Source organism: Sander lucioperca, chromosome 7, assembly GCF_008315115.2.
Source record: "Sander lucioperca isolate FBNREF2018 chromosome 7, SLUC_FBN_1.2, whole genome shotgun sequence".
Lineage (NCBI taxonomy): Eukaryota > Metazoa > Chordata > Actinopteri > Perciformes > Percidae > Sander > Sander lucioperca.
In genome coordinates this window covers 15556768-15580999 of record NC_050179.1, presented here as the reverse complement: position 1 = coordinate 15580999, position 24232 = coordinate 15556768, and the positions used below count along the sequence as shown (strand labels likewise).

Genomic DNA, 24232 nt, shown 5'->3' with positions numbered 1-24232 from the left:
TGTGTGTGTGTGTGTGTGTGTGATAGGGGGGCTTGTGTTGTTGAGCCAGGGGAATGCCTAAGCCTTGGCATGAAGCTTGAGCTAAGCAATTAGAATAATTAAGAGGGACTGACAAGCTTTTAGTCTCCCCCCTCTCTCTCTCTCTCTCTCTCTCTCTCTCTCTCTCTCTCTCTCTCTCTCTCTCTCTCTCTCACACACACACACACACACACACACACACACACACACACACACACACACACACACACACACACACACACACACCCTCTCTCATTCCATTCCATGCCAGCTGTAAATGTGGAGCATGTCAGACAACATTATGTCAGTTATGTCAGGATAACACACAAGTACATTTGTTAGAAGTCTGGGAGTGTCAGGTGCCTGAGCACCAGTAAAGGTAGGAAACCCTGTAACTGTGTCAACTCTAATTTCCCACACATTCGCTTTAATTTGTGCACACGATAAAGCTTGCATCAACACTACCCATGTATGATATGTTTAAGCTGTGGAAATCTTTTTTTGAGAGGCTATACTGTAAAACATAGCTCACTAATATTACCCTGGAGTCAGGATCGCCTAAAGGGCTTATCACAATCATACCTTCAGTAAAGACTGGAAGAATGTGTGTGTGTGTGTGTGTGTGTGAGAGAGAGAGAGAGCGAGAGTTCACTAATGACTTCACACCCCATTAGCGCCTTTGCTTGATATGTCACACTTCATTATGTACTTAGATCAGTGGTGCATGAACTTGGAAAAGAGTGTGTGCACGTATGAAGTGTATTTGCGCTGGGGAGTGTGGGACTATACTGTACCAACTTTTGGCCACAACTCTAGGTGGCCAGTGGGTATTATTGTTTTCTGTTGGGACCTACTTTTCATTTTTTAAACTTCATGTTACCCACAATTTAGATTCCAGACTACATTGTTGGATAAAAGAATAATTTTCCACATTACTGCATTAAGTTGTCTAAAATACTACTACTTAACTTACGTAAATCTATTTTATGTAAGAGGCTGCAGGAATTTCAGCTCTTAACACCTACAGTAGACAGTAACTTTATATAACATTAATTTTGTTCAGTGAGGCCTCTTTCACCTGCAATTAATCCAGAATAATTTTGGGGCTAATTTCATTCTTCCTTTGACCCGAGCTTGGCTCCCGACCCAGAATAAAACTGTTGCGGGTTAGTCTGGATAATCTGTATGCAGGAAACCTTAGAGCAAAAAATAAATGTCCTTGTCTAAGCAGATACATTTCTATCTGTTTAAATCTGCTTAACATTTTATAATAGGGGCCTGATATATGGAGAGTTTATTTGTCTTCATAATTCACAAGATCTCTTGTGTGTGATTCATAGATCAATTACTCAAAGAGCCACCACTGTCCAAACATTTATTCCACTGTTTAAGCCTGCCTTTGTACATAAATCCATCATAAAATCCTAAGTGTTAACTGTGTGTGTGTGTGTGTGTGTGTGTGTGTGTGTGTGTGTGTGTGTGTGTGTGTGTGCGTGCGTGCGTGCGTGCGTGCGTGCGTGCGTGCGTGCGTGCGTGCGTGCGCACGTACACAGGTATAAGTGTTTATATGCACATGTTTGCCTACTTGTATGTGCATGAAGCATATGTGATATGTTTTAATTCGTTGTAAACAGACAGCGTTGCGGCCAGGCAGGTTAGTTTTATCAGAGCGTGTTTATCTTAATTCCCCTCAGTCTCTTTCAGTCCTACAATCCATTACCTGTATGAGGAGGCAGTGTGCTCTCCTGGGCCCCACACACAAACATACACACACCGTTACCTTGGCATTTAAAATATGATGATATGACTGTATGGGAGTATGTATATATTGCTCAGTGCGTGTGACTAACTGCCTGTCTCTTTGTCAGTTTCGTATGCATTGTTGCCTTGGCTTATAGAGAAGATGATGTTTTCACAGCGGTCCATTGTGACCTTGGCTATGTAAACGGGTTTGTAATGTAATCATGAGTGGAGGAGAGAAACTGCTCTGACAAGGAACCATAAACAGGCTAATAGATGCATGCCATGCTAACATGACACATCTCACACATCACATCACATGGTATGCCATGCCACACGCAAACACACATCACACACACACAGACACACACACACACACACACACACACACACACACACACAAATACGCATACACTGTACGTTGAGGTCAGGTGTGAGTATTTGCAAAAGAGACAGGGCATCGACGTGTAAATATGAGAGATATCCAAACACTGTCATGCGCACACTGTATGTATGCTCACACTACATTACCCCCTGTGCGGAGAATGACAGGCTCTTTCGGGGGTATGACCCTCTCTCCATGCTGTTTGTCTTTAGGGTCACATCCTGCCCTCTAAATCCTGACCCCTGACTTTTGACCTTAGTCCGTCAGCCAGTAGTCACCAGCACTGAGCTGACAGCTCCCAAAGCCCACTGACCCCAAAAGTAGATAGACAGAGAGAGAGGGAGACCGAGTTTTGACCGCCGCCCTCTCTTGCAGGGGGAGCAGTGTGCACGCAGTAAGAGTGACAGTTTACCTGTTCAAAGAGGTCAAGCAGTGAGTTAGAGAAACAAAGGAAACACAGATCTCATTTATAAAATACGAAAATCAAAGTTAGAAGAAATGAAAAAATGAATAGGATGTGAGGATTGAGCGGGGAGGAGATGAGGAATGGGATGGGAGGGCAAACATGGGTGAACCTGGCTAGTGGAGGTCACACTCTGCCTGAGGAGACAGGTGCCTCAAGATTAGCCTCTACATTAATGGCCTTTACTCTCACACACACACACACACACACACACACACACACACACACACACACACACACACACACACACACACACACACACACACACACACACACGCACAATGCAAGCCAGTTCTAGAGAACTCCTATACCACAGGGATGTGAAACTAGTGAGAACACAGCTCTGACTCTCATATCCTATTTATACATCATTTCCTGTACATTACAATCCTATTTAGCTCGCCCTGCTTCCTACACAATCCTATTTATGGACTCACCCCCACCCCACCACCACCACGCACCCCCTTCCACTCTCCAATCCCATTTGTGTGCCCCCCTCCTCCTGTATGCAGGTGCCATCTATCCAAAAAGCTGCCTACTGGGTGTGTAAGCCGTGATTCAGTGTGTGTGTGTGTGTGTGTGTGTGTGTGTGTGTGTGTGTGTGTGTGTGTGTGTGTGTGTGTGTGTGTGTGTGTGTGTGTGTGTGTGTGTGTGTGTGTGTGTGTGTGTGTGTGTGTGTGTGTGTTCACCGGTGATTTGTGTGTTAATGTAACACTGAAATTGGAGTGGTCCACCTAGGAATAGGAGAAACACTGTTCTTGGACTCTTGTGTTTGCAAACATCAGTCAGTTGTTCTGTGGCTAACTAAAAAGCTGTTGTGTTTTCTAAAGGCACAGAAATGCTTGAATTTGGTTTGTACCTCACATCATTATGCACCGAGAAGAAAGAGCTTCATATCAGTCTCTTGAAATTGAAAGAGACTGGAGGTGCTTGCGCTCTCCAACATCCTTTTGCTATCTGGTGTAATACACATCCCCGTCTCTGCATTTACAAATCGTCCATAAGTAAAGATGAGTGTCTGTGTCTCCTGTCCCGTCCCATCTCCATCTGTCCCTGTGACAGGCCTCTTATCCTCCATTAGTGTATTTAAACAGGACAAAGTGACTGTCCATATCACAGGCCTGTCTCCACCTGACTCCCCTACCTGTCACTCACCCAGCGTTATGAAAGTATGCTCATTCTGTTTGAAGATGGGAGATGAAAGGAGGACAGCAGTCACGGACCCCGTTGGCCTGACAGACCGGATTAGAGTGGCCAATCTTGGTGAAAGAGGTACGAGGGAGGGAAGAGAAGGGTGAGGATGTTTCTGCCTAACTGGATTAGGGGAGGTCGAAGGCAAGGTATATGTAGAACAAGGGTCTGTGCCTGTTTTTATTAATGTATGGAAGGGTTAGCAAAGTGGGCGTGGAGGCTCGTGTGCCTGTTCATATTAGAAAGACAGCTGTTTGTTGGCTCTCCAGTTGCACTTTAGTTTAAGCTGAAGGTCTCACAGACAGAGGTAATGATGAGCCAGCAACAAAAAACTTCACATGCCGAAACACAATCTTCTGATGAAATGAGAGGTAGACAGACAGGCCGCCAGAGCACAAGGTTAAACATCTCAATATGCTGCTGCTGTTGCTGCTGCTGTATCTTACTTTGTATACACAGCTGGACTAGTTGAAGTTATATTGATGCTCAGCACGAGTCTTAGGCAAAGGGTTTCAAACAAGTGATATATGACGTCTTCCATTTGGCAGACATTTTTATCCAAAGCCAACACCAGAGTGAAATAGTATGACTGAGCTGAATTTATTAATCATTCAATTAACTAAATGTTCCTTCTTGGTATGGTTCAGATGAATGGACTGTCAGTCTTTAATGCAATCTAATTCTCAGCACACCTCAAGAGAGATGCTGAGAACTTAACTGCTCTGCAACTCTTTCATTTCTCTCACCCTCCTTTCACCTGCATTACTCATTTCTCGGTGCGCTTTTGTCACACTCATTTTTGCTTTATTATTTCCCTGCATCTTATAGTCTAAATCCAGATCTGCCCTCCTGTAGCAGCGGTTTAAGACGCCCTGCAGCCTGCTATCTACATCTCTTCCTCTGTGTTTCTTTCTTACCTCCCCTCCTCAGATAGAGTCTTTCTCTGTCTTTGGGGCCGGCTGGTAAAGATGGTCGGGGCAGTCGATCGTATCAGACTATCAGGCCAGTTCAACCATAAATTACCTGCAGCTAACAAAGCGTGCTGCTGTAACTATTACACAGGCACTCAAAGTCACCCCGGCCCACACGGCTGGGCTAAACACTCTCACACACTGAATGATAGCAGACCAAAGAGAGTGCAGGGACAGCATTTGTGCGAATCTAGTCGGTCGCACATTAAGATTTCATTGACAGCATACAGACATGGGTGGTAGCCTAAAAGTTCAGTCAGACAGGCAGATGATGACTTAATGTCAGCATGATAGCTCAGTTACCTTTTTACGATTTTAGGATTCATATTAAAACCAGAGAAAAACATTTGTATGCCATTATTCCTAGCCATTTTCTTTTATTTACTAGCATAACACTGCACCAGAAATGATAGGCTAATATGTCAATTTAATAATATTAAAATTCTTAAGGTTCAATTTAGATTTCTTCATGCAAACATTTTGGCAAAAGGCATATTTGTTTCAATCACTTCTTAGAGCATGACTGGTATATTCTACATAACCTCTACTGTCATTAAGCATAAACACGTAACACTTAACAACCAGTAATCTGATGGTATTTGGAAATAATTAGAAATGGATCCACAATTAATTCATGGGACTTAATTCAGCTGATAGTGTTGCGATGTCCACTGTCCCTGTATGGTTAACTATTTGTTGTGTCGAGACAGAGCAATGCCTTTTCCCTCTCCCAGCTGTGTGTGCAGGTCTGTGTTATTGGCTAATTGAGAGCGTGTTCTGTGCTGGAGCTCTGCCCTGGAGGTTAGTGTTAGCACACACACACTGTAGCAGGACAAATGAGAATACACCCCGCCATCTGCCCAAGAGAGACACTCCGTCGCCCTCTCCTTGTCCCTCTACCCTTGTTCCTCTCCTCTCTTTTTACTCTTTTAGTCTCATTTTTATTTCTTCCTTCATTGTCCCACCTCTCTCTCCTCACCCTCTCCCCCTACCCCTCTCCCCACCTTTTCAATTCTACCTTTCCATTTGAACAGTTTTCTCTCTCTGTGTACCACCTCTTCATTTCTACCACTCTTGTTTCCTCCCTGCTCCTTTCTGCCACCTGCCTCTCTCCATCCTGAGTAAGTCAGTGGGAGGTTTGTGTGTGTGTTTGTGATGTGGGGGGTTCAAGCTGTCGTGTTAAGGTGTTACCGTAGTCCGACCGCAGACTTTCAGAATGTTCAGTGGGCGCGATCCATAGGGGCTGACACAGAAGGTGACCCCCGGTCGGTAACCTTGGAGACCAACTTTATTAAAATGAATTTGAGTAGAGGGGCCGTCCTGACAGCAGCATAATTACATAGCAGAGCATCAGCACTAATTTATGCAGCCCGCATTCAACCGGTCAGGAGTGCCGAGATGGGGTCAGCGTGGACACACACACACACACACACACACACACACACACACACTCACACATACTTACAGGAGCATATTGGGACACACACACACATACACATGGATCAGCATACCAATAAAAATAGGTAAATACATTCAGTTTGTTCTTATACTGCACTGTGCAGTGGCACATCCCTCCGTAGTGTTTTTTCTGCTTTGAGGCTCAATGTGAGTGTGAATGTATGTAGGCATGCATATGTGACCTGCATGTGTGTTTGTGTGCCAGAGAGACAGTGTGTGTAAGTATATTTAGCAGACTGGACTGATCTTATTAGTGTCATAGCCTGATAAGCGAGCAGTGACTCAAATACAGCGATTACGGCAAATTCACAGAAAAACAATACATATTTGCTTGTGTCTTTCTAATGTTTTATGTGTTTCAATGGTAAGCACACAGAGAAAAAACAATTCTATGCATGTGCATACTGTACATTTTCACTGTAGTGGTCTCTTTTTGCTTATTGACACTAAAACTCCCCATTGAAGCCATCACTGAGGCAATACTCTCATGCAGGGTGGCAACTACGATAAAGAAAAGGTAAAGTGACCTACCTTGACTGTTCTTTGGTAGCGATAACAACAGTCTCCATTAATTATAACAAAGGTCAATGCTCAGAGGCTTGCTCGGCAGTCCTTTGGGTTTTTTGCCCAAAGAGTAACTTTACACCTGCTTTTCTTAATGCAAAGTTTTCTTAATCTTACACCCTTTTCCTCTAGAAGAGGTGTTCTTTCAATCTCGCTATCTCCCCTCTGTGCCATTTCCTCTCATTCTCAGGTTTTCTCAGTTGCTAATAAACACACCCAACCGTTTACATGTATTCACTTTGAGTTTGAGCCATTCCAATTTAAATATCAAGCTGGCGACATGACCAAACCCAAACTTCTACAGTAGATGCAAAAAAAGTTTGCATAATAATCTGTAATTTATTAAAATGAAATGCTACAAACAATAAAAAGACATGAGTAAATGAAAACATTTTAGTGTAGTTGATTGTGACAGCTTTTTCATTCAGCATGCAACTAACACTTTGTGATTGCCATCACTTTTATTCATGTATTGATTAGTAAGGTCCTCTGTGCTCATTAGGCTCTATTAACAAAGATCCATAAATGGAAAAAAAACTAAACAATTATGATAATGTGTCACTGCCTTGCATTCTTGCTGCAACACAAACAGTTCTGTCATCCTTCCCCTGATCTTTGCTCGTGTTCTGTTCTAAAGAAGTTTCCAGAACCCATCCACAACCTAGTGATGACAAGTCTGCCCCATAGAGGCTAAAGCAAGAGACAAAATACAATGTGAAACTGGAGTATCAGAAGGGAGAGAGGAAGAAGGGGTCAGAGGAAGAGAAGCAGGAGAAAGTGCTATAGAGAAGAGTAAAAAAGGGGTGAACAGGGGGAACATGGATATAAGTCACAGCTCCAGTCACTCCATTGTAGCCGTTGTGACCAAGGGCACACTAATCTATCCCATTAGCAGATCTCTCCGACTCTCTCATAATGTTACTGCTAGCTGCTCTCCTGTGACATGTTCCTGCTGTGTGTGTGTGTGTGTGTGTGTGTGTGAGAGAGGGAGGGAGAGAAAGGGAGGGAGAGCATGCTTTTGTGTGCGAGTGTGTGCAAGAGACAGTGTGAGTGAGACAGAATGCTTTGCCTGTGTGTGTGTGTAAAGTGTGTGCGTAATGACAGTTCAGCTAGTTGCTCTCCTGTGAAAATGACACGTTCCTGCCAAATTAATATCATTACTATCAGAGTTTAATGGGCCAGTGCTGCCTTCTTATTTAAAACAGAACATCCCTCTCTCGACCTCCACCACGAGGAAAGGGGTGGGGGGGGTGGGGGGTTATGAGCAGGATAGACAATGTGAAGAGACTTTTTTTATTTCCTACTACAGCCAAAAAGAAAGATGAACTTAAGATAGGGTTAGGATGAGCTTGAAAGCAAACAGAAACAGAATATTGAGGATTAAAAAGGACATCATTTAATTATGCTCTTAGACAGAGGAAATGAAGACAGACATTTTTATTTGCACCTGAAGCTACTTTGTGTGCATTCAATGGGACTAGACAACTTATCATTCACAGTTTTCTTTCCAACCATGTCAGTCATTTGACTAAAAATACATTTCCCTTTCTGCTTTGTGTGGTAGCTTTAAAATGTATCTCTGTTGAACAATAGGGCTTCCTTCCCAGTTGTAATGTTACATTTTGACGGCTGCTATCACCGTCGGTATTTAACATAACAAAAAGCCAGATCATGTTTGCGTGATTTATGTTAGGGGGCTCCTGCCTTTTTTCTTTGTGGGAGAAATAACACTTTTTGGAGGCAACTTAGAGATGTTTGGCTCTTGGCTACATTTTCTTTTTACAGCTTGTGTTTTACAGTATGGCTTTCTGGTTATTGGTTTTTCTTTTCTTTTACAGTACTTTACAGTAGGTGTGTGTACAGTATGAGCAGTCTGTTAGGGTGTCATTCTTCACTCGGAGTCAGCACTGTGATAATGAGTTCATTTGGAAATACACTCTGCGGGCCGCCTGTGCATGTGGCCGCATGCATGGTTGTGTTTGCACATGTGTGCATATTTACACAATCTGTATACATGTGGATATAACTATTGCACACTACATTGTGTGTGTGTGTGTGTGTGTGTGTGTGTGTGTGTGTGTGTGTGGGTGTTTTTGTATGTGCACACCTGAAAATGTGTGTGAGAGATCGTGAGTGTGTGAATATGTCAGGTTGCCGCAGGAGACCAATTAGCTGGTGCATCAGTGAGGAGGTGAGCATACACACACCTGTGTGTGGCCCTATTACACCAGCTCATCACACACTCACATACCGACACACAGACAGCATTGCTCTGCTCATAATAGAAACATACTGACACTTACAGTGCATTGACCATATGGAATAATGACTTCACCGTGTCAAACTGTCAGACTTGAGTCACCAGCATGCGTTATTTCAACCAGGTGTTACTAACTTGACCAACTTTTGTGAATTATGGGTTATCTTACTGCTGCTGAATGGTTGTCATTACCAATATGTACTTAACATTTGAACATTTCTTCGTTCAAAACTGCACGCCTTGTGTTCATACACTGCAGATGAGATCCAAACTTTGAGGTGTCGTGCACTGACGCAATCAGGTGAGAGTGAAAAAGCAGATCACAGCCAATAAAGCAGCCAGGCCTCTTCATGTATAATTCAGATCTTTTATGGTGGGCTATGCACCCATATGGGCGTGCTGATGGAAGACTAAGGCCATTTCCAGCCAGAGAAAAGCCCTTTTAAAAGCTAATCCTTGTGCCAGAGTCCTGCTCTTTTACTGCTCCTCTTTAATGAATAGGTGTCCAATAAGGCCTTTTATTGTCTTAGCATATGTTGCTTTTATTAGGGGAAAATAATTAGGTTGTGCGGATCACTTCGGAAGTCCTCTCGCAAGATAAAAATGAGATAGTTTCACAGTCATTGCGCAAGTCCTTCTGACTCCTTGTCGTTTTCCCCATGGATGCCTTGTGTCCTAGCTCCCTCACCTCCTCCTCTCCTTTGTTTCCTTCTCTGTTCTCCTTGTCCCTCCTCTCATCTTTATGCCTCCCCTCCTCCTCTACCTCTTGTCCTTTGCATTCCCTCCACCTCGTTCCTCACTTCCTTTTCTATTGTTCCCTCGAACATGCGGGCATTAAATGTATGCAGCGATGTCGCATTGGACTGCACATTTACACACACACACACACACACACACACACACACACACACACACACACACACACACACACACACACACACACACACACACACAAAACAGATGAACAATCACAGTGTGACAGGAGGCTGTTGATGACTGACACTCTGTTGATCTTATCTGGCACGAAAAGGGGGAAAGGGAGGGCCGCAGAGAAAAAGAGAGAGAAATAGTGCAGGGGGGGGGTTTCCTGCTGTGCTTTGTGTTGTGTCCCTGTCACTCCTACATAGTTTATTCCTCTGCTCCTTTCTCTCTCTGGCTTCTCATCTTCTACTACATCCCTCTGCTCGATTATATAGAAAGAAAGAATGTCAACAGGGCTCATCTGTGATCTGGGACTCCAGGGAAAGAGATCCATTTACCTTCAAGAGGTCCTACTATGACCGTTTACCCATGAGATCTCAGCTACTGTATGCCTAGTCCTGTAAATTATGAGGCCGGAGGGGGATGGGGCTGCAGGGAAAAAGGGATCTGAAGAGGGTTGATGGAAAAGAACGGGGCTGAGGAAGGAGCAGGGGGCAAGGCTGACGGACTGCGAGAGATTGTGCAGGCATGATGAATAAATAGAAAGAGAAGGAGGGAGGGGGGAGGCTGGCCCTTCCATCCTGTCCTTAATGCCCCTCAGGGGAGCACACTGCCAATAGGTGAGTATTAGCCATCCGCCTATGGGCTAATGGAGGGTATGAAATAGAGTTTAGTATATACAGATGACCAGGGGTAGACTAATCACTGGGGAGACCCATGATGAGGAGAGCTGGTCATACTCAAAGGATCTAAACATTAACCATTTGTAGAGTGCTTGGGGATTATTTTATCATGCTAGAACTGGAAAAATCCACAGCACCTTTACTTGCTTACATCTACTGTGACCTTTGGCTTACCTCAGTCAGGGTGACAGAGGGGTGAGTGTCAGGGAACTATCTGAAGTGTGCGCTGAGGTGTTTGAGGTGCTAATCTCCTCCCCTCTTGGTTGAATGGTCAAGCTAAATAGAGGGGCCACTTGTTTATCTGAGGGGACCGCGTTACCCAGGATTCCCTCTACAGCTGGGCCAGCCACACTCAGCTGAGTAGTCAGCTCGCAGAGGTTACCACAGCTGAGGGCAAAGATAGCTGTACACACACACACACACACACACACACACACACACACACACACACATAAACTGCACACGTACACAGAGGACGTTTTTGATTTCAATGGTTATTTATTAAATGTAAAATATCTTTAGCACAGATTAAAAATCAGACACCTCCATCTATTTGAAACATCACAGGCTGAAAAAAACCATTTCTGAAACAGAATCGCAATACCTTTGGAATCCCACTTTCAGGATAGCTAGTCCACGAGGCTGGGCAGAGGGCTGAGGCAAACACTGCACTCCTTCTGATCCCTTTACTGGGGCTACAAGCCAGGAAATAATTTCCAAATGCATGCTGTAGCCTTATTACATTGGATTCTATGCGTTTTATTCATCAAGTACCTTGAGAATTCAGGTATTTTACCACTTACAGATGAGAAAAGAAATCTGTAGTTTACTGTTTTCAAAAAATGTGTCTTTCTCTAAAACCAGGTAAAATAGCATTTGCAAGAATTCATCAGCACTTTTTTATCTTATGGAACTACACAGTGGGTACTTCAAATCAACGAATGTTGCTTGTCTGTGATTGACAGCTTAACAAACTTCAAGAAGGCTACAAAAACTATAAATAAAAAATCTAATTTTGATTCCAACCAAAACTGTTTTCTTGACTTGCTGTAAATCCAGAGGGCCTTCGTATGACAAACATGGGCATATGCTGTAATGATCCATGGTTCATGCCAGGAACTGAAGTTTTCAAATTGTGTCCCAGGCATATATAGCTTTGCCAGCATATAGCACTGCTGCTGCTGAATTGGAGTGCAATCACAGAGGTCAGCTGATGAACGTCCCCCTCTCTTTTCTGCTCTGCCTCAACCCTCGCTGCTGTACAAATGCCAACTGACAACAACTACCACAGATGGTGAGGAGAAACACAGAATACAGGCAAAGGAAGAGAACCACCCACAGGAGTAAGAAAACAGGAAGACTCTACACACACTGTCCGAGAGAGATATTGCCTGACAATATCATCAACTCATTTATTTTAAACTTTTTTTTTAATCTTTTCTTTTTTTCTACTTTTTTTAAGGTATTCTTATTTTTCCAGCACATGCCATATGAGAATTTGGGGATTATAAAAGTACCTGAAAGAATTGCTAGGTTTTCAGCATGCATAGCTGTTTGTATTTACAGGTTTGTATGTACAGGGATGGGCCAAAAACAGACTGCTCTACAGTACTGGGTTTATTTACATCCAGGTCAGAGGGAGAGGTCGATGTCATAACTACAGATGTGGGGGTGAAGGGTCACATGCATAGGGTCAGAGAAAGCTCATCTGGCTGAGTACAACTTGGATGATGAAGACACAGAACAGAACACAGCAAAGTAACATTACTGTTAATTCAACAACATCACATCTCCACCACATACGCTTTTTGCTTATGAATACGCTCAATTTGGAGTTTTCAGCAACTGATTATTGCGTAACACTATACAAGGACATTTCTATTGCAAGTCCATGAGGTCCATGGGTATTTAGTCGATACTGAGATGGAAGACTTGGATCTGATCCCAGAGCAGTTAGCCGTAGTAGTGGATACCAGGCTAAGTGCAGACCCATTGCTGTATTTCCACAGTCAGCTTATTGCAGGGTCTTTTGTAAGTTATTTTCTCAGCATTTGGGTGTGTTTTTGTTACCCTCAAAAGCAGATATACACAGAAAAACTGTCCTGCTCCTTTGGTTTGTCATATTGCTGTGGTGCAGTAATCTTTATTTTTTTTTTAACATTTTAGATTTATGGTTGTTTTTGTGCACTTTATCTGTCCCATCTTCTCCCCTCCCCAAATCAGTGTGGTAATAGCAGAGCTGTTTTTCTTTTGGGGAATGTTTAAGCGAAGTCTCAAGTAATTGTATCAAGTTAAAAAAAAAAAAAAGTCCTGGTCAAGTCTCAAGTAAGGTCTCTGAATGTTGACTGTGCTAATTAATGACATGGCACTAGTCAAAACCCTTTAAAATAATGTTTTACATTGCTGACACAAAGGCTCATCACTGAAATTATTAGACATTTTAAAGAATAATAAGAAATATCTATAAATGTATGTAGGTGGAGCGATCCACATTACTGACTTTCTGAATAGGCCATTTGCACAGCAATAGGCAGGGCAACCCGACAATCATGAATTTAATCACAATGATTAAGTAATGTAAATGCACACAAAACCTTTGCAATAACCTGCAACATGGCAAATTGCTGCATATTATTATTATTATTATTATTATTATTATTATTATTATTATTATTGTGTTATCCAGTCAGAAGTCTCCTGTCAAGTCAACCTGTCAGTCAAGTCCAATTTTACAGCTTTGGGTAGTAGAGAACAACTCTAAAACACCACAGATGTTACTACTGTACACAAGGAAACGATTCACATTTAGTTGCAGAAGATAGAAAGACACACAGCAAAATCCATCAGTTTTTAGACAGCTAAATTTACAGGCATAATCTACAGTTTCACATGGGTTAGAAATGGCTGGTACACCACAGATGTGTATGATGCACTCTGGTTCAGTGATATACCCTATTCGTGTAGATTGTCCCAAATGTTTATTTGCGTATCTGTTCGTGCTCGTGTGCAAGTGCATGCTCGTGTTCAGGCATGCACATATGAATACTGTATGTGTGTATGTGTAATTGCGTAATGTATCGAGGTTGTTGCTGCATACACCCTCTTGTTCTCTTTCTCACTACCTCGCACACCCCTTGCCTCCTATCTGCAAACACACACACACACACACACACACACACACACACACACACACACACACACACACACACACACACACACACACACACACACACACAATGATAGATGGCTGTGGTGGGTGGTTGAGCATGTTAATGCCTAATCTCATCAGCCTTATCTTCTGCAGAGGTTACAGGGTCAAGTGGTGAGGGGGATGAGCTAAACACCAAAAAGATAGCACATTGCTGGACTCCCAGCTTTTTTCTAGGACAGAAATGGACTTTGCACTTTTGAAAAAAAATAATACGGAAGACATGATTATGAAGTCTGCCACATAAATATGGATTATGAAAGTTAAAGTAATTTTTATCAATATTTTAACTAGCAGCAGGACCAGTGTTTGGTAACTGGACACAAACAAACTGCTTTGAAAGTCAGCCAAGTTCAAGGGAGCGTCAGCGAGTCAGAGCATGCAGCGCTGAAATCTTCAGTGGAGTTTAAAAAGCATTTAGCTCTCAGACGAGCTAAATCAGATGCCCTAAGCGAGCGAGATGAGTTAAACTGAGCGTGTGTGAACCTGCAACTCAGAGACACTGCTTGGCATTTGTTTGATATGGCGACATGTGATGTGGATGAAGTTATCGCCCCACTGGCAGGTGAGACAGACAGCGGCACACAGGGAGATGCTGCCTTTTCATCTGCTGTTTACCAGCTCTCTCATCACACTGCACTTCAAACACACTCAATCTACTGCTGCAACGTTACACACCAGGGCTCCTCCTGGCGGAAGTTTACAAAGAGCTGAGAGGGGGTTGTGTGTGAGTGTGTGTGTCTGTGGTTTGGTGTGTGTTGATGAGAAAAAAAGAATTCTTGGAATCTGGTTGGTGTGTGTAGTTTGTTCATTGTATTTGTATTTATGTGCACATTTTTCTACTTGCATGTGAAAGTATAAATGCTTTAGACCTTGATGGATCTTTCCACTTCATGTGTGTTTGTCTCACAGCTGCTTTAGGAAACTGTTCAAACAGTTGGCATGTAATGTGGCTCCATCATGCATGTTTGTATGTTTGTGTGTCTTGCCCATGTTTGACTACTGCGCATATGGGGTTGTCTCAGTGTGTGCCAGTGCTCTGTGCTAAACATTAGTCCTCAGCCTCCATATCAGTGTTCCCTCTCACTCTCTCTGCCCCACATCTCATTCTGGCTGCCTCTCATTGGGAGATAAAGAGGCAAGCCATTTCATGTGGTCGTATAGAAGTTGTCTCCAGCCCCAGAGTTTGCAGGGAAGCTGTCACAGCAGCTTTTAGCCAGAGCGGCAACATGAAAGATTCCTCTTTGAGCAGTTGGCTTATGTGTGTAATTCTCTCTGACGTGTTTATTCTGCTGCAGTTTCAACTTTCATTTTCAAATGTCATAGAAATCTCCCTCCTCCAAGAATATCCCTACTAATTACTGACTGATGGGACAGGGTGTATTAGAGAACTTAGCAGGTTGCGTCTAAATACTGTTTTTCTTTTACAGTGCATCTCGCCTTGAGACAACATGAAACAGAGTCAATTTATGGGTTGAGACTTGAGTGATATTCAGATTTAAACCTGCCTTAAAAAAATGAGAGAGGACTTACTGAGAAAGAGCCCGAGGGAAAGCCGTGTGTGTGTGTGTGTGTGTGTGTGTGTGTGTGTGTGTGTGTGTGTGTGTGTGTGTGTGTGTGTGTGTGTGTGTTGTCTGCGAAAATATCACTTATCTATTCCAACTTCTGATTTAAACACCTAGGTACAGAATTGTATTTGCATCATTCCCAATACTTTTTCTCAACTTTAAAAGCCTGGCTGAACCCATATACACATCATGTGAAAATATACATATTCATAACCATGGCATAAAACCTGTTCTTTAACACTATACATAAAAGCTGTGGTTTCCTCCAGACAGGAGCTGGTGTAATTTTCATGTTCTCACATTCGCCACTGTGAGTCTATACATGTGTAGCATTCTTATGGTCCCATATAGCCAGAGGTCCTGTACACACAGGGTATTGAAATAAATAAATAAATATATGTATATAAATATATGTACAGTGATGGGGTTATGCTGTTCCCATGGTAATATGACCCATTCATCATGGGCTGCAGGAAGAGGGGAGAGACGGCTTGTAGAGTCCTTTTTTCTTCTTCTTCCTGTTGACACTCTGTCCTGCTGTCTCTATTTCTGTGTTAGTGTGTGTGTAGATGTATGTGTCTGACAGAGGACGTATCGATGTAGTCGGTGTCCACTGTTCTTTTTCTGGACAGGGCACGTCCTAATGTCTAAGTCAGTAAATGGGTTCTCTGTATTTTGTCTTCTCCCGAAGGCTGACGCTGCCTCATTGTCTCAGTCTCATGAGTCGCCTGCTGAACTCCTATCTCTTTCTTTGTGTTTCTCTGTCCACAGCAACAAGGGGCAGCCACTACGGTGTACTGTGCCGTAGCGCCGGAGCTGGAAGGGTTAGGCGGCATGTACTTCAACAACTGCTTCCGCTGCCTGCCGTCCATCCAGGCCCAGGACCAGAGCAGCGCTTCCAGCCTGTGGGAGCTGAGCGAGCGCCTGGTTGCAGAGAGGTCAGCAGGCATACAGGCCCTCTGATGGACCGACGAGGAGGTGGAGGAGGTGGACTAGCCAAACAGGAAGGATGGTGGGTCACTGTCATGTCCAGTTAGGTATGAACTGAATAAAAGTTAACTGTACTGCACAATACAAGAGAGCTGCCAAACCACGGAAGTCTACGGGAGCTAAAACACACTACATAAACAGTACAGGAGAGAGTTTCATATACACTACTGAATAAATTAAAGTTGTGTTCAGCTCTGCTGTGGTAGTTTACAATGGGAGGTGTGGGACGGGAGAAGATTTGGGAGGATGTCAGGGATCTCTTAAAGTTTGTTCTTTTCTCTGTTTGTCTCAGTAGCTTTTTATAACGTTTTCAAGTCTTCATTTCACAACTATTTAAAAGAGCAAAGTTCAAAGAAGCAAATGACCTGTCTTGCTAACAATACAGGGTTACCTAATAAGCATACACTCTATGGCATATGCATCCATTTCCAGCAAAAGTGCACTATATTGCAAATATTGTGTCTTTCCAATTAAATTCAGTATCCTCTTGTCTAGTTCTACGTAGATGTTGATGTTTCCTATTGAGATACAGAGAGCGTTGGTTAATCGTTGTGCCTAAATCTTTTTGGGCTTAGATGAAATAAGGAGTAATGGGCATGTGACACTCATGGATATATAAACACACTAGAGGTATGATTCTTATGGCTATATACAATATTCTGCAATAATTTTATTTCTTATCAATGTCCCTATTTGTTTTTCTGTACAATATTTACAATATCCTGATTTCTGGGCATGTGCTAAAGGGGTGTGGACATCATAATTTTTTTTTCTGTTAGTTATTTGACTCAACCTACGTATTAATAATTTATAATCTGGTGAATCTAAATTACAATTTGGAGGTATTTTAAGGGATGATTCGTGTCCATTTGAATAGCAAATACAGATGGTGGAGAATTGTTTTTCCAGAGTCCAGGATCTTTAATTTCTGTGTTTCTTCCCTTGTTGTAGTAGAAGAATTTGAAAGTGATTTCAGTCTCCTGTTATTATTTTATATCATCATTGTTTAATTTTTGAACTCTGGCTTTGGGTATTCTGTGGATTGGTTGCCCTGAAGCCGCTGTTGGGACGCTTTTGAGACATTGTGCTTTATGGCAGTCTGGGTGCCGGAGGTTGCTCTTGAAACATCAGCATTCCAGTGTCATGATATCTGTAAGAAAAACAAATGAGAAAGAACATTTAATAAAAATCTGTTTTATAGTAACATGTGTGTGAAATCTTTTTAAACACAAAGTGGAAGTCCATTCAATTGAAGGCCATTAGGGGGAGATATTTGTGTAGGGAGCCGTAAGTGAGCAACACTGACGTTTGACTAAGTAGAACTGTTCCTGAGAAAAGAAAAATATTGAATGTGTACTAAGAAAGCATCAACATTAGTGTGTTTAATCATACATTTAACAAATACATTTATTTGTTTAAAAATTACATTTTTCTCTCTACATTGTTCATATGCTGTATGTCATGTACATATCAACCAGCCAACCCCACAGACGACCTGCACTCTCATACATGGATCATCAGTTGCTGTGGTATCACACTAACACACGCCACACACACACACACACACACACACACACACACACACACACACACACACACACACACACACACTGAAATTCAGCGCTGCTTTTTCCATCTCTTTTCCTCTGTGTCTCTTTCAGTGTCCCTCTTATGCACACCCACTCACACATCAGTCAGAAACATGCTATGCCTTTACACAGCCGTGGCCTGTCCAGAAACTGATACCGGTGTCCTTCCCTGTTATAATATGTACTGCACCCAGAGTACAGGTGTCTTATCACTTTCCTTTCACAGCACAGGACACACATGGAACATAGATAGAAAACACACACACACACACACACACACACACACACACACACACACACACTACACAATCTGCAAGGGCAGTTGGTGTCTCATATTTACCCAGCGAATAACTGAGTGAGAAACCAAGCAGATTTTATAAAACTGTCCAGGTGCCCCCTGAACACAATTACATTCATCTATTACATACTGAGTGATTCAGCTGTAACCATACTAAATAGGAGTAAACAGCAGTTTACCACTACAATGTTAAAGATATTAATGATAACAGGATTGCCCCGGCCGCTGTCCGTGGTGCTGATCAGGCTCTGTCACTATACTTCTGTCCTTGCTGAACTATCCATGGAAAAAGTTGCCACACATGAGACTTTGCCTTTTTGTTAATAAATTATACAGCACATTTTAACCATGTGTGTTCAGTCTGCAGAGCATTGATACATGCCTCTGTAAGAGAGGACATTCTTCCCTTCTCTAGTGTCTGCCTGGTTCTGCTTTGACATATTTCCCAGTTAGTGAGTGTTTAGCGTGTCAGCTGTTTAGTTTCATTCTGCCTGTTGTTAGACCCCAGCGACTTATTAAGTTAGTCTGCCCTGCCGTGTTTATTGTTTCCAATTGCAGACTTCCTGTTTGGCTGTGCCTACACTGGATATACTAAACGACTATTCCTGCCTCAACTGGTCTCTCACGTTCGGTCTGACTTCTGCATTGTGTCACACTCCACCGCTATCGAAATATAATTTTATTCAAAGGATTTCTAGACTGAATAACTTCTTAAGATGGTTAATTTATCGCAGAATCTCACAACCTGCTTCTGTGATAATCCTAAAGTGAGTAATTTCACACCTGAGACTTCTGTAATGTTTGGCCCCTTTCCTCTACCTGTCTGCTAAAGGAGGAAGTCTAATTCTGGGAATAAAATAACCACAACGGTTTGTGACTAAATGTCAAGAGAACCGAAGCTAATGATGAAGTCATCATGATCAGCTAAGCTTATCAATGACAATTCTATGGAGCTATAGAAAACAGACCGAGCGTTTGAGGAAGCCTTCGACTGGAGGGCCGGACTGAAGACACAAAGGAGGATCTTCAGGCGAACAAACAAGCAAGGAGACGTCTGTGCGGCTGTGCACTGCAGTGGCCGATCTATGGGTGTGTGCCTGAGTGGTGAGGGGGGGTCCTGCCTGGCTTTCATACAAAGTCCTATCGATCAGGCCCTATCGGAATCATCTGATAGCTAATCAATAAGCTACACTTCCTCTCAGCGAGCAGGGAGGAGAGAGAAGCACAGCTTTCACAAGAGGTGAATGGTGATCCTTTGACCCCACAGTCAAGGCACGCATGCACGAATACACACACACACACACACACACACACACACACACTCTTTCTGTCTCTCTTCATTTCTCTGTCTCTTTATTTCTCTCTTATAATAGCAGTACAAGACAGTATAATAACCGAAAGCCTGTGTTAACCAAATAACCAATATACATTAGAATGTTATTTTAATTAGTTGGATTTACAGTTGATTTTTTTTTCCTTCACTGACTTTATTTCAATTTGGGCCGTAATTGTTTACGACTGACCATTTCATTTTCCATTATTGTTTTTATTTCTTCTTGTGATTAATTTCACCTCTCAAAGAATAATTATGAGAGAATTGATTTGATTATGCCTTTGTTCTACTCCTATTGGCTCCATTGACTGAGGGAATGCCATGTTGCCATTTCGAGCGGATATATTTAATGATCACAATCAATGTTAAAGCTCTCTCTAGACTCAACTAACTCAATAAATATCTGCCAGGAGGAAATTTACCATCTAACTGCAGCAGGCAATAAAGTCTCTGTTCTCCTCCCTCCCCTGTGCTCTTTCCATCGCTCTCTTTTGAGGATGATATTGTGATTAAAACTGCTGATCAATTTTCATAAAGTATTACTGTACAGTCGATGAAAATATTATTTCCTTGTACTGCATCTGCACATGTGCTTTGCTTGCACACTTCTTGTTTGGACCTGAGATTATATATTTTTTAATAATTGCAGAAAGAAAAATTAGCTGATAATTTCCCCAGACTCCCTTTGTACTAAATTAGTATGTTTTCATAAAAAGGAAAAGCCTGCTTGTCAAAATAAAATCTTTTGATTTAATAAGTCTTGTTTCACAGATGTTTGAAAATGTAATTTTAATTCCATTTTAGGATGACACAACCATTGTGTGTGTGTGTGTGTGTGTGTGTGTGTGTTTATTTATGTGCATGTGTGAAGCTTTAGCAGTGGGGCTGCCCCGTCTAACTGTGCCAGATGCATTTCTCTCTGAGAAGTAATGCACCAGTAGCACTAAAACACACTGCAAAAAACATGTGGATGTTTAATATGACGAAGTATAGCATTTTAAGTAGTTTCTCCTTGCAAATGATTCAAGTTGTGCAATCCAAAGATGCTGGAGTTGTTGGCACATGCAACAAAGTAGACATTTCTCTCCCCTTGCCTCTTTCTTGTGCTGTTTTATAAAGGTTCTTAGAAGCAGCATTGATAACATTTGGATCAAGATAACCATGATTCAGTAAGCCTGTTCACTATCAAATGCACTTATTTCCCCCTGTAGATCTGCTTGTGCAATCTATAACTTTCTCTGTTTTTATTGAAGTCTCAACACGGCACCTGAGGAAATCCTTCCAGCCCCAAATCCCCAGCGTGTCCTCACCGCTAGACAGCATGACCTTGTAAACCCTGAGTTATTTTACTCACCATTGTGTGAGGATAGAAAGAAAAGAGAGAGAGAGAGAGAGAGAGAGAGAGAGAGAGAGAGAGAGAGAGAGAGAGACGGGGTAGAGAAAAAAGAGCTGCCTGTCACAGCTTTCAAACACAAAGAAAAATGAGCACTTGGGCTGAAGTACAATTATTAGCCCCTGTCTACAGATTCATCACACTATAGAGAGGGAGGGAGAGGGGGGAGAGATAGGGAGAGGAGGAGTGGAGCAAGAGGTGGAGTCGAGGAAGGTAGAAAAAGAACTGTACATATATGGGCAGAGCGGTATGGAAGATGGAAAGACAATGAAGAGAAATAACTGAGGAAACAGAAAATAGGGTTGTTACACTGTGAGTGAAAACAGAGAGCGAGCCTGGCGGGGTGTAAGGTGAAGCATGCAAAGCTACCGCAGAGTCGTGTGAAAAGAGGGGGAAGGGGGTTTTAGGGGAATAAAAGAGTGAGGAAAAGAGAAAGAGCAGGGCAGAGGTAAAGGAAGGTAAAATGAAATAAGAGGATTTGTCAGGCCAGTGGTTGGTGGCAGTAATAAAGCCTGCTAATCTGAGGGAGAACGCTTGGCTGCTCTCACACTGACTCTCTTGACGCCCCACTTTACCACCGGGCCAAGCCAAGGTCACACGCACGCACGCACGCACGCACGCACGCACGCACGCACGCACACGCACACACACACACACACACACACACACACACACACACAAATTTCATGCATGTTTTCAGTCGTTCTCATCACTCATCTGTTTAATCAAATCTGTGTTTGTGTGTGCCTTCCACCAGAGGTTCATCTAAATGTTTTGCCGTCACTGGCGACCTTTCTCCTCTCCACACACGTCTTTTTCTTTCTGCGTCTCCTTTCTTCTTGTTAGGCGTCATCTAAACTACATACCCCCCCCCCCCCACCCCCCCCACCCCCCCCACCCAGCCATGTTGATTTTGAACTCTCATTTTTCTCTGTTTCTTAACTGGCTCCGCCGTGTGAATCAATACCTATCAAAACCATTACATAAATACATCTGTCACAAGCAGATAGTAGAGTGGGGATGTAATGTGTCTGGTTAAGGCCACCTTAGAGTGAAAGGAGATATATTTTGTGTGTGTGTGTGTGTGTGTGTGTGTGTGTGTGTGTGTGTGTGTGTGTGTGTTTGTGTGTGTGTTCTCAGAGGACAGTGAGTGTCATTTTGTGTGACCAGGTGTGTCGGGCGGAGAGAAAGGTTGTTATTGAGTTGCGGTAAATGACGCATAACCTGGTGCACCGCTTACTTAGCACCAGACCCCTGTTCTCTCTGTCTCTTTTTTGTCAGTCGGTGTGTGTATGTATGTGTAGTCATGGATATGTTTATTTCTTAAACGTCTGAAGTGAGTGCATACAGTAAGGGATAAAATGTTTTGGATGTACAAGAGAGGCACCTGGCTTCATGAAGCTGTATTTTAGATGTGTTAACATGGCTGGGAGCTACTTAATAGTCCCTAAAACTAGGGCTAGGCTATTGTTTGAATGTTTTAAATACTTGCGCCAATGTGTTACCTGTATTTCAGTGCCAACATGATTAAAAAATAAAGATGCTTTTCTAGTAAACTACTTTTTTAAGAAGAAACAAATGATAAATGTCTCACACAAGCAGCCACATTGAACTATCTTATCAAAGAATAGACAATATTACCAATCTGAACAGACTTTCAATGCCAGCTATCAGTACAGTTTAATACTCAGTGTCACATAACCATTTAGGTTTGTTGACATACACAAGTATACTGTGATATGCTGTGACAGAGAGCACACGGAAACCAAGGAGGGAGATAGAGAAGAATGTGGATTGATAGAGGGAGAAAGATGGAGGAAAAGAGGAGGGAGGGTGTTTCATGTCCTCCTCTGTCTCTAACTGGGGCCATCTAGAGCTATTAAGATTGTATTTTCTTAACAAAAAACAAACCCCAACTTAATCGTATTTCTTTTTTTTCCAAACACAAATATGGAGTATTCCTCATTTGTTCTTGCAGTTTCTTGTTCTATTCTTTTAATCTCATCACCCGTTAGTGTTGTCATTGACATTTTCCCACCTCACTTCTCTGACAGCGCAGACTGTGATTGATGGTGTGATGCAGATTTACATGTCATGCTGAAATAACACAATAACCTGCGCGCAGATAATCACCTCATTGAGAAACGCTCCGGTCTCTCTCCACTCACAATTACTATTGTGTATTTGATCATATAACCACTCTCCAACAATGCACTTAATGGGCTTATTGGCAGCGGACCAGAACTTGCTTGTAAATAAGCCTGATGGTGTTTGATTCTAATAAATTAGACTCATATATGCAAACACGGTAAAATTGTAACAATATCCAAATGTGTGTAGGCAGAGGTAGGGTGGTGACGGGCGGAGATTTATGCTGCTACCAATTGGCCGGCCTCATCACTCACTCAGCTATCTTCAACTTTTTTATTTGTTTAATTTCCAAATGTGATTGCTCCACCACTCTCGCTCTTGCTGATAAATGCAAAGGATCATGGGTAGAGGAGGCCAAGATTAATAAGCATAATTTTTCAACTGGACCAATCCAAAAAAAGAACGGAATGTGCTAAGAGCTCTGAGGAGGAATGAAAGCCATTTCTGATGGGAATGATGTAACCGACTACTTTAAGGTAAATAAATGTATTTTTCTCTTTCTCTCCCTAATTGGGGCTGTTGGGATAAAAAGCTTTTTAACCAAATAAAAAATAAAGCCAAAATACACAGTGCTAAAACAACTTGATGACCTCATAGCTTCATTTCTGTCATTTATTTACCTGCATAATGTGAGTTCCCACTGTCTATTCAGTGAGATACAACTCCCCTGTGGGCACCGAAGGTTTCACACACACACACACACACACACACACACACACACACACACACACACACACACACCATTGCATCCTTTAGATGTCTTTTCAAACCTTAAAAAACCTTCATTTACATTATTCTCTCATTGGACCTTCATTTACTGTAAAGTTCTTTACTCTCTTTTGCACGGGCACATCATGTACACAGGACAGGTGACACAAGGCAGAAGAGATCTATTAAAAAAAAGAAGACAACATACAACATTGCACCTAAAATAAAGGATTAAGGCTCAGTAAAGGAGGTTACAGTAAACATCAATACATTTAATGAGCAATAAATTAATTTAAGTACAACAATATGGGGTAATAATGGGCTTATAAACCTTAGGCTG

At 42.3% G+C, this 24232-nt stretch overlaps 2 protein-coding genes across 2 annotated transcripts in view; one reads left to right on the top strand and one right to left on the bottom strand.

Moving 5' to 3' along the window:
• Positions 1-17624, top strand: part of wwox (WW domain containing oxidoreductase) — a 135649-nt gene extending 118025 nt beyond the window's left edge. The window contains exon 9 of the mRNA XM_031293353.2: positions 16202-17624. Within this exon, the coding sequence (XP_031149213.1) occupies positions 16202-16393 (192 nt within the window). The 3' untranslated portion in view covers positions 16394-17624. The remainder of the gene's footprint in view (positions 1-16201) is intronic.
• LOC116045619 (transcription factor Maf-like) overlaps positions 11133-24232 on the bottom strand; it is a 51106-nt gene continuing 38006 nt past the window's right edge. The window contains exon 3 of the mRNA XM_031293354.2: positions 11133-17570. The gene's annotated coding sequence lies outside the window, so the exon portion shown is untranslated. The remainder of the gene's footprint in view (positions 17571-24232) is intronic.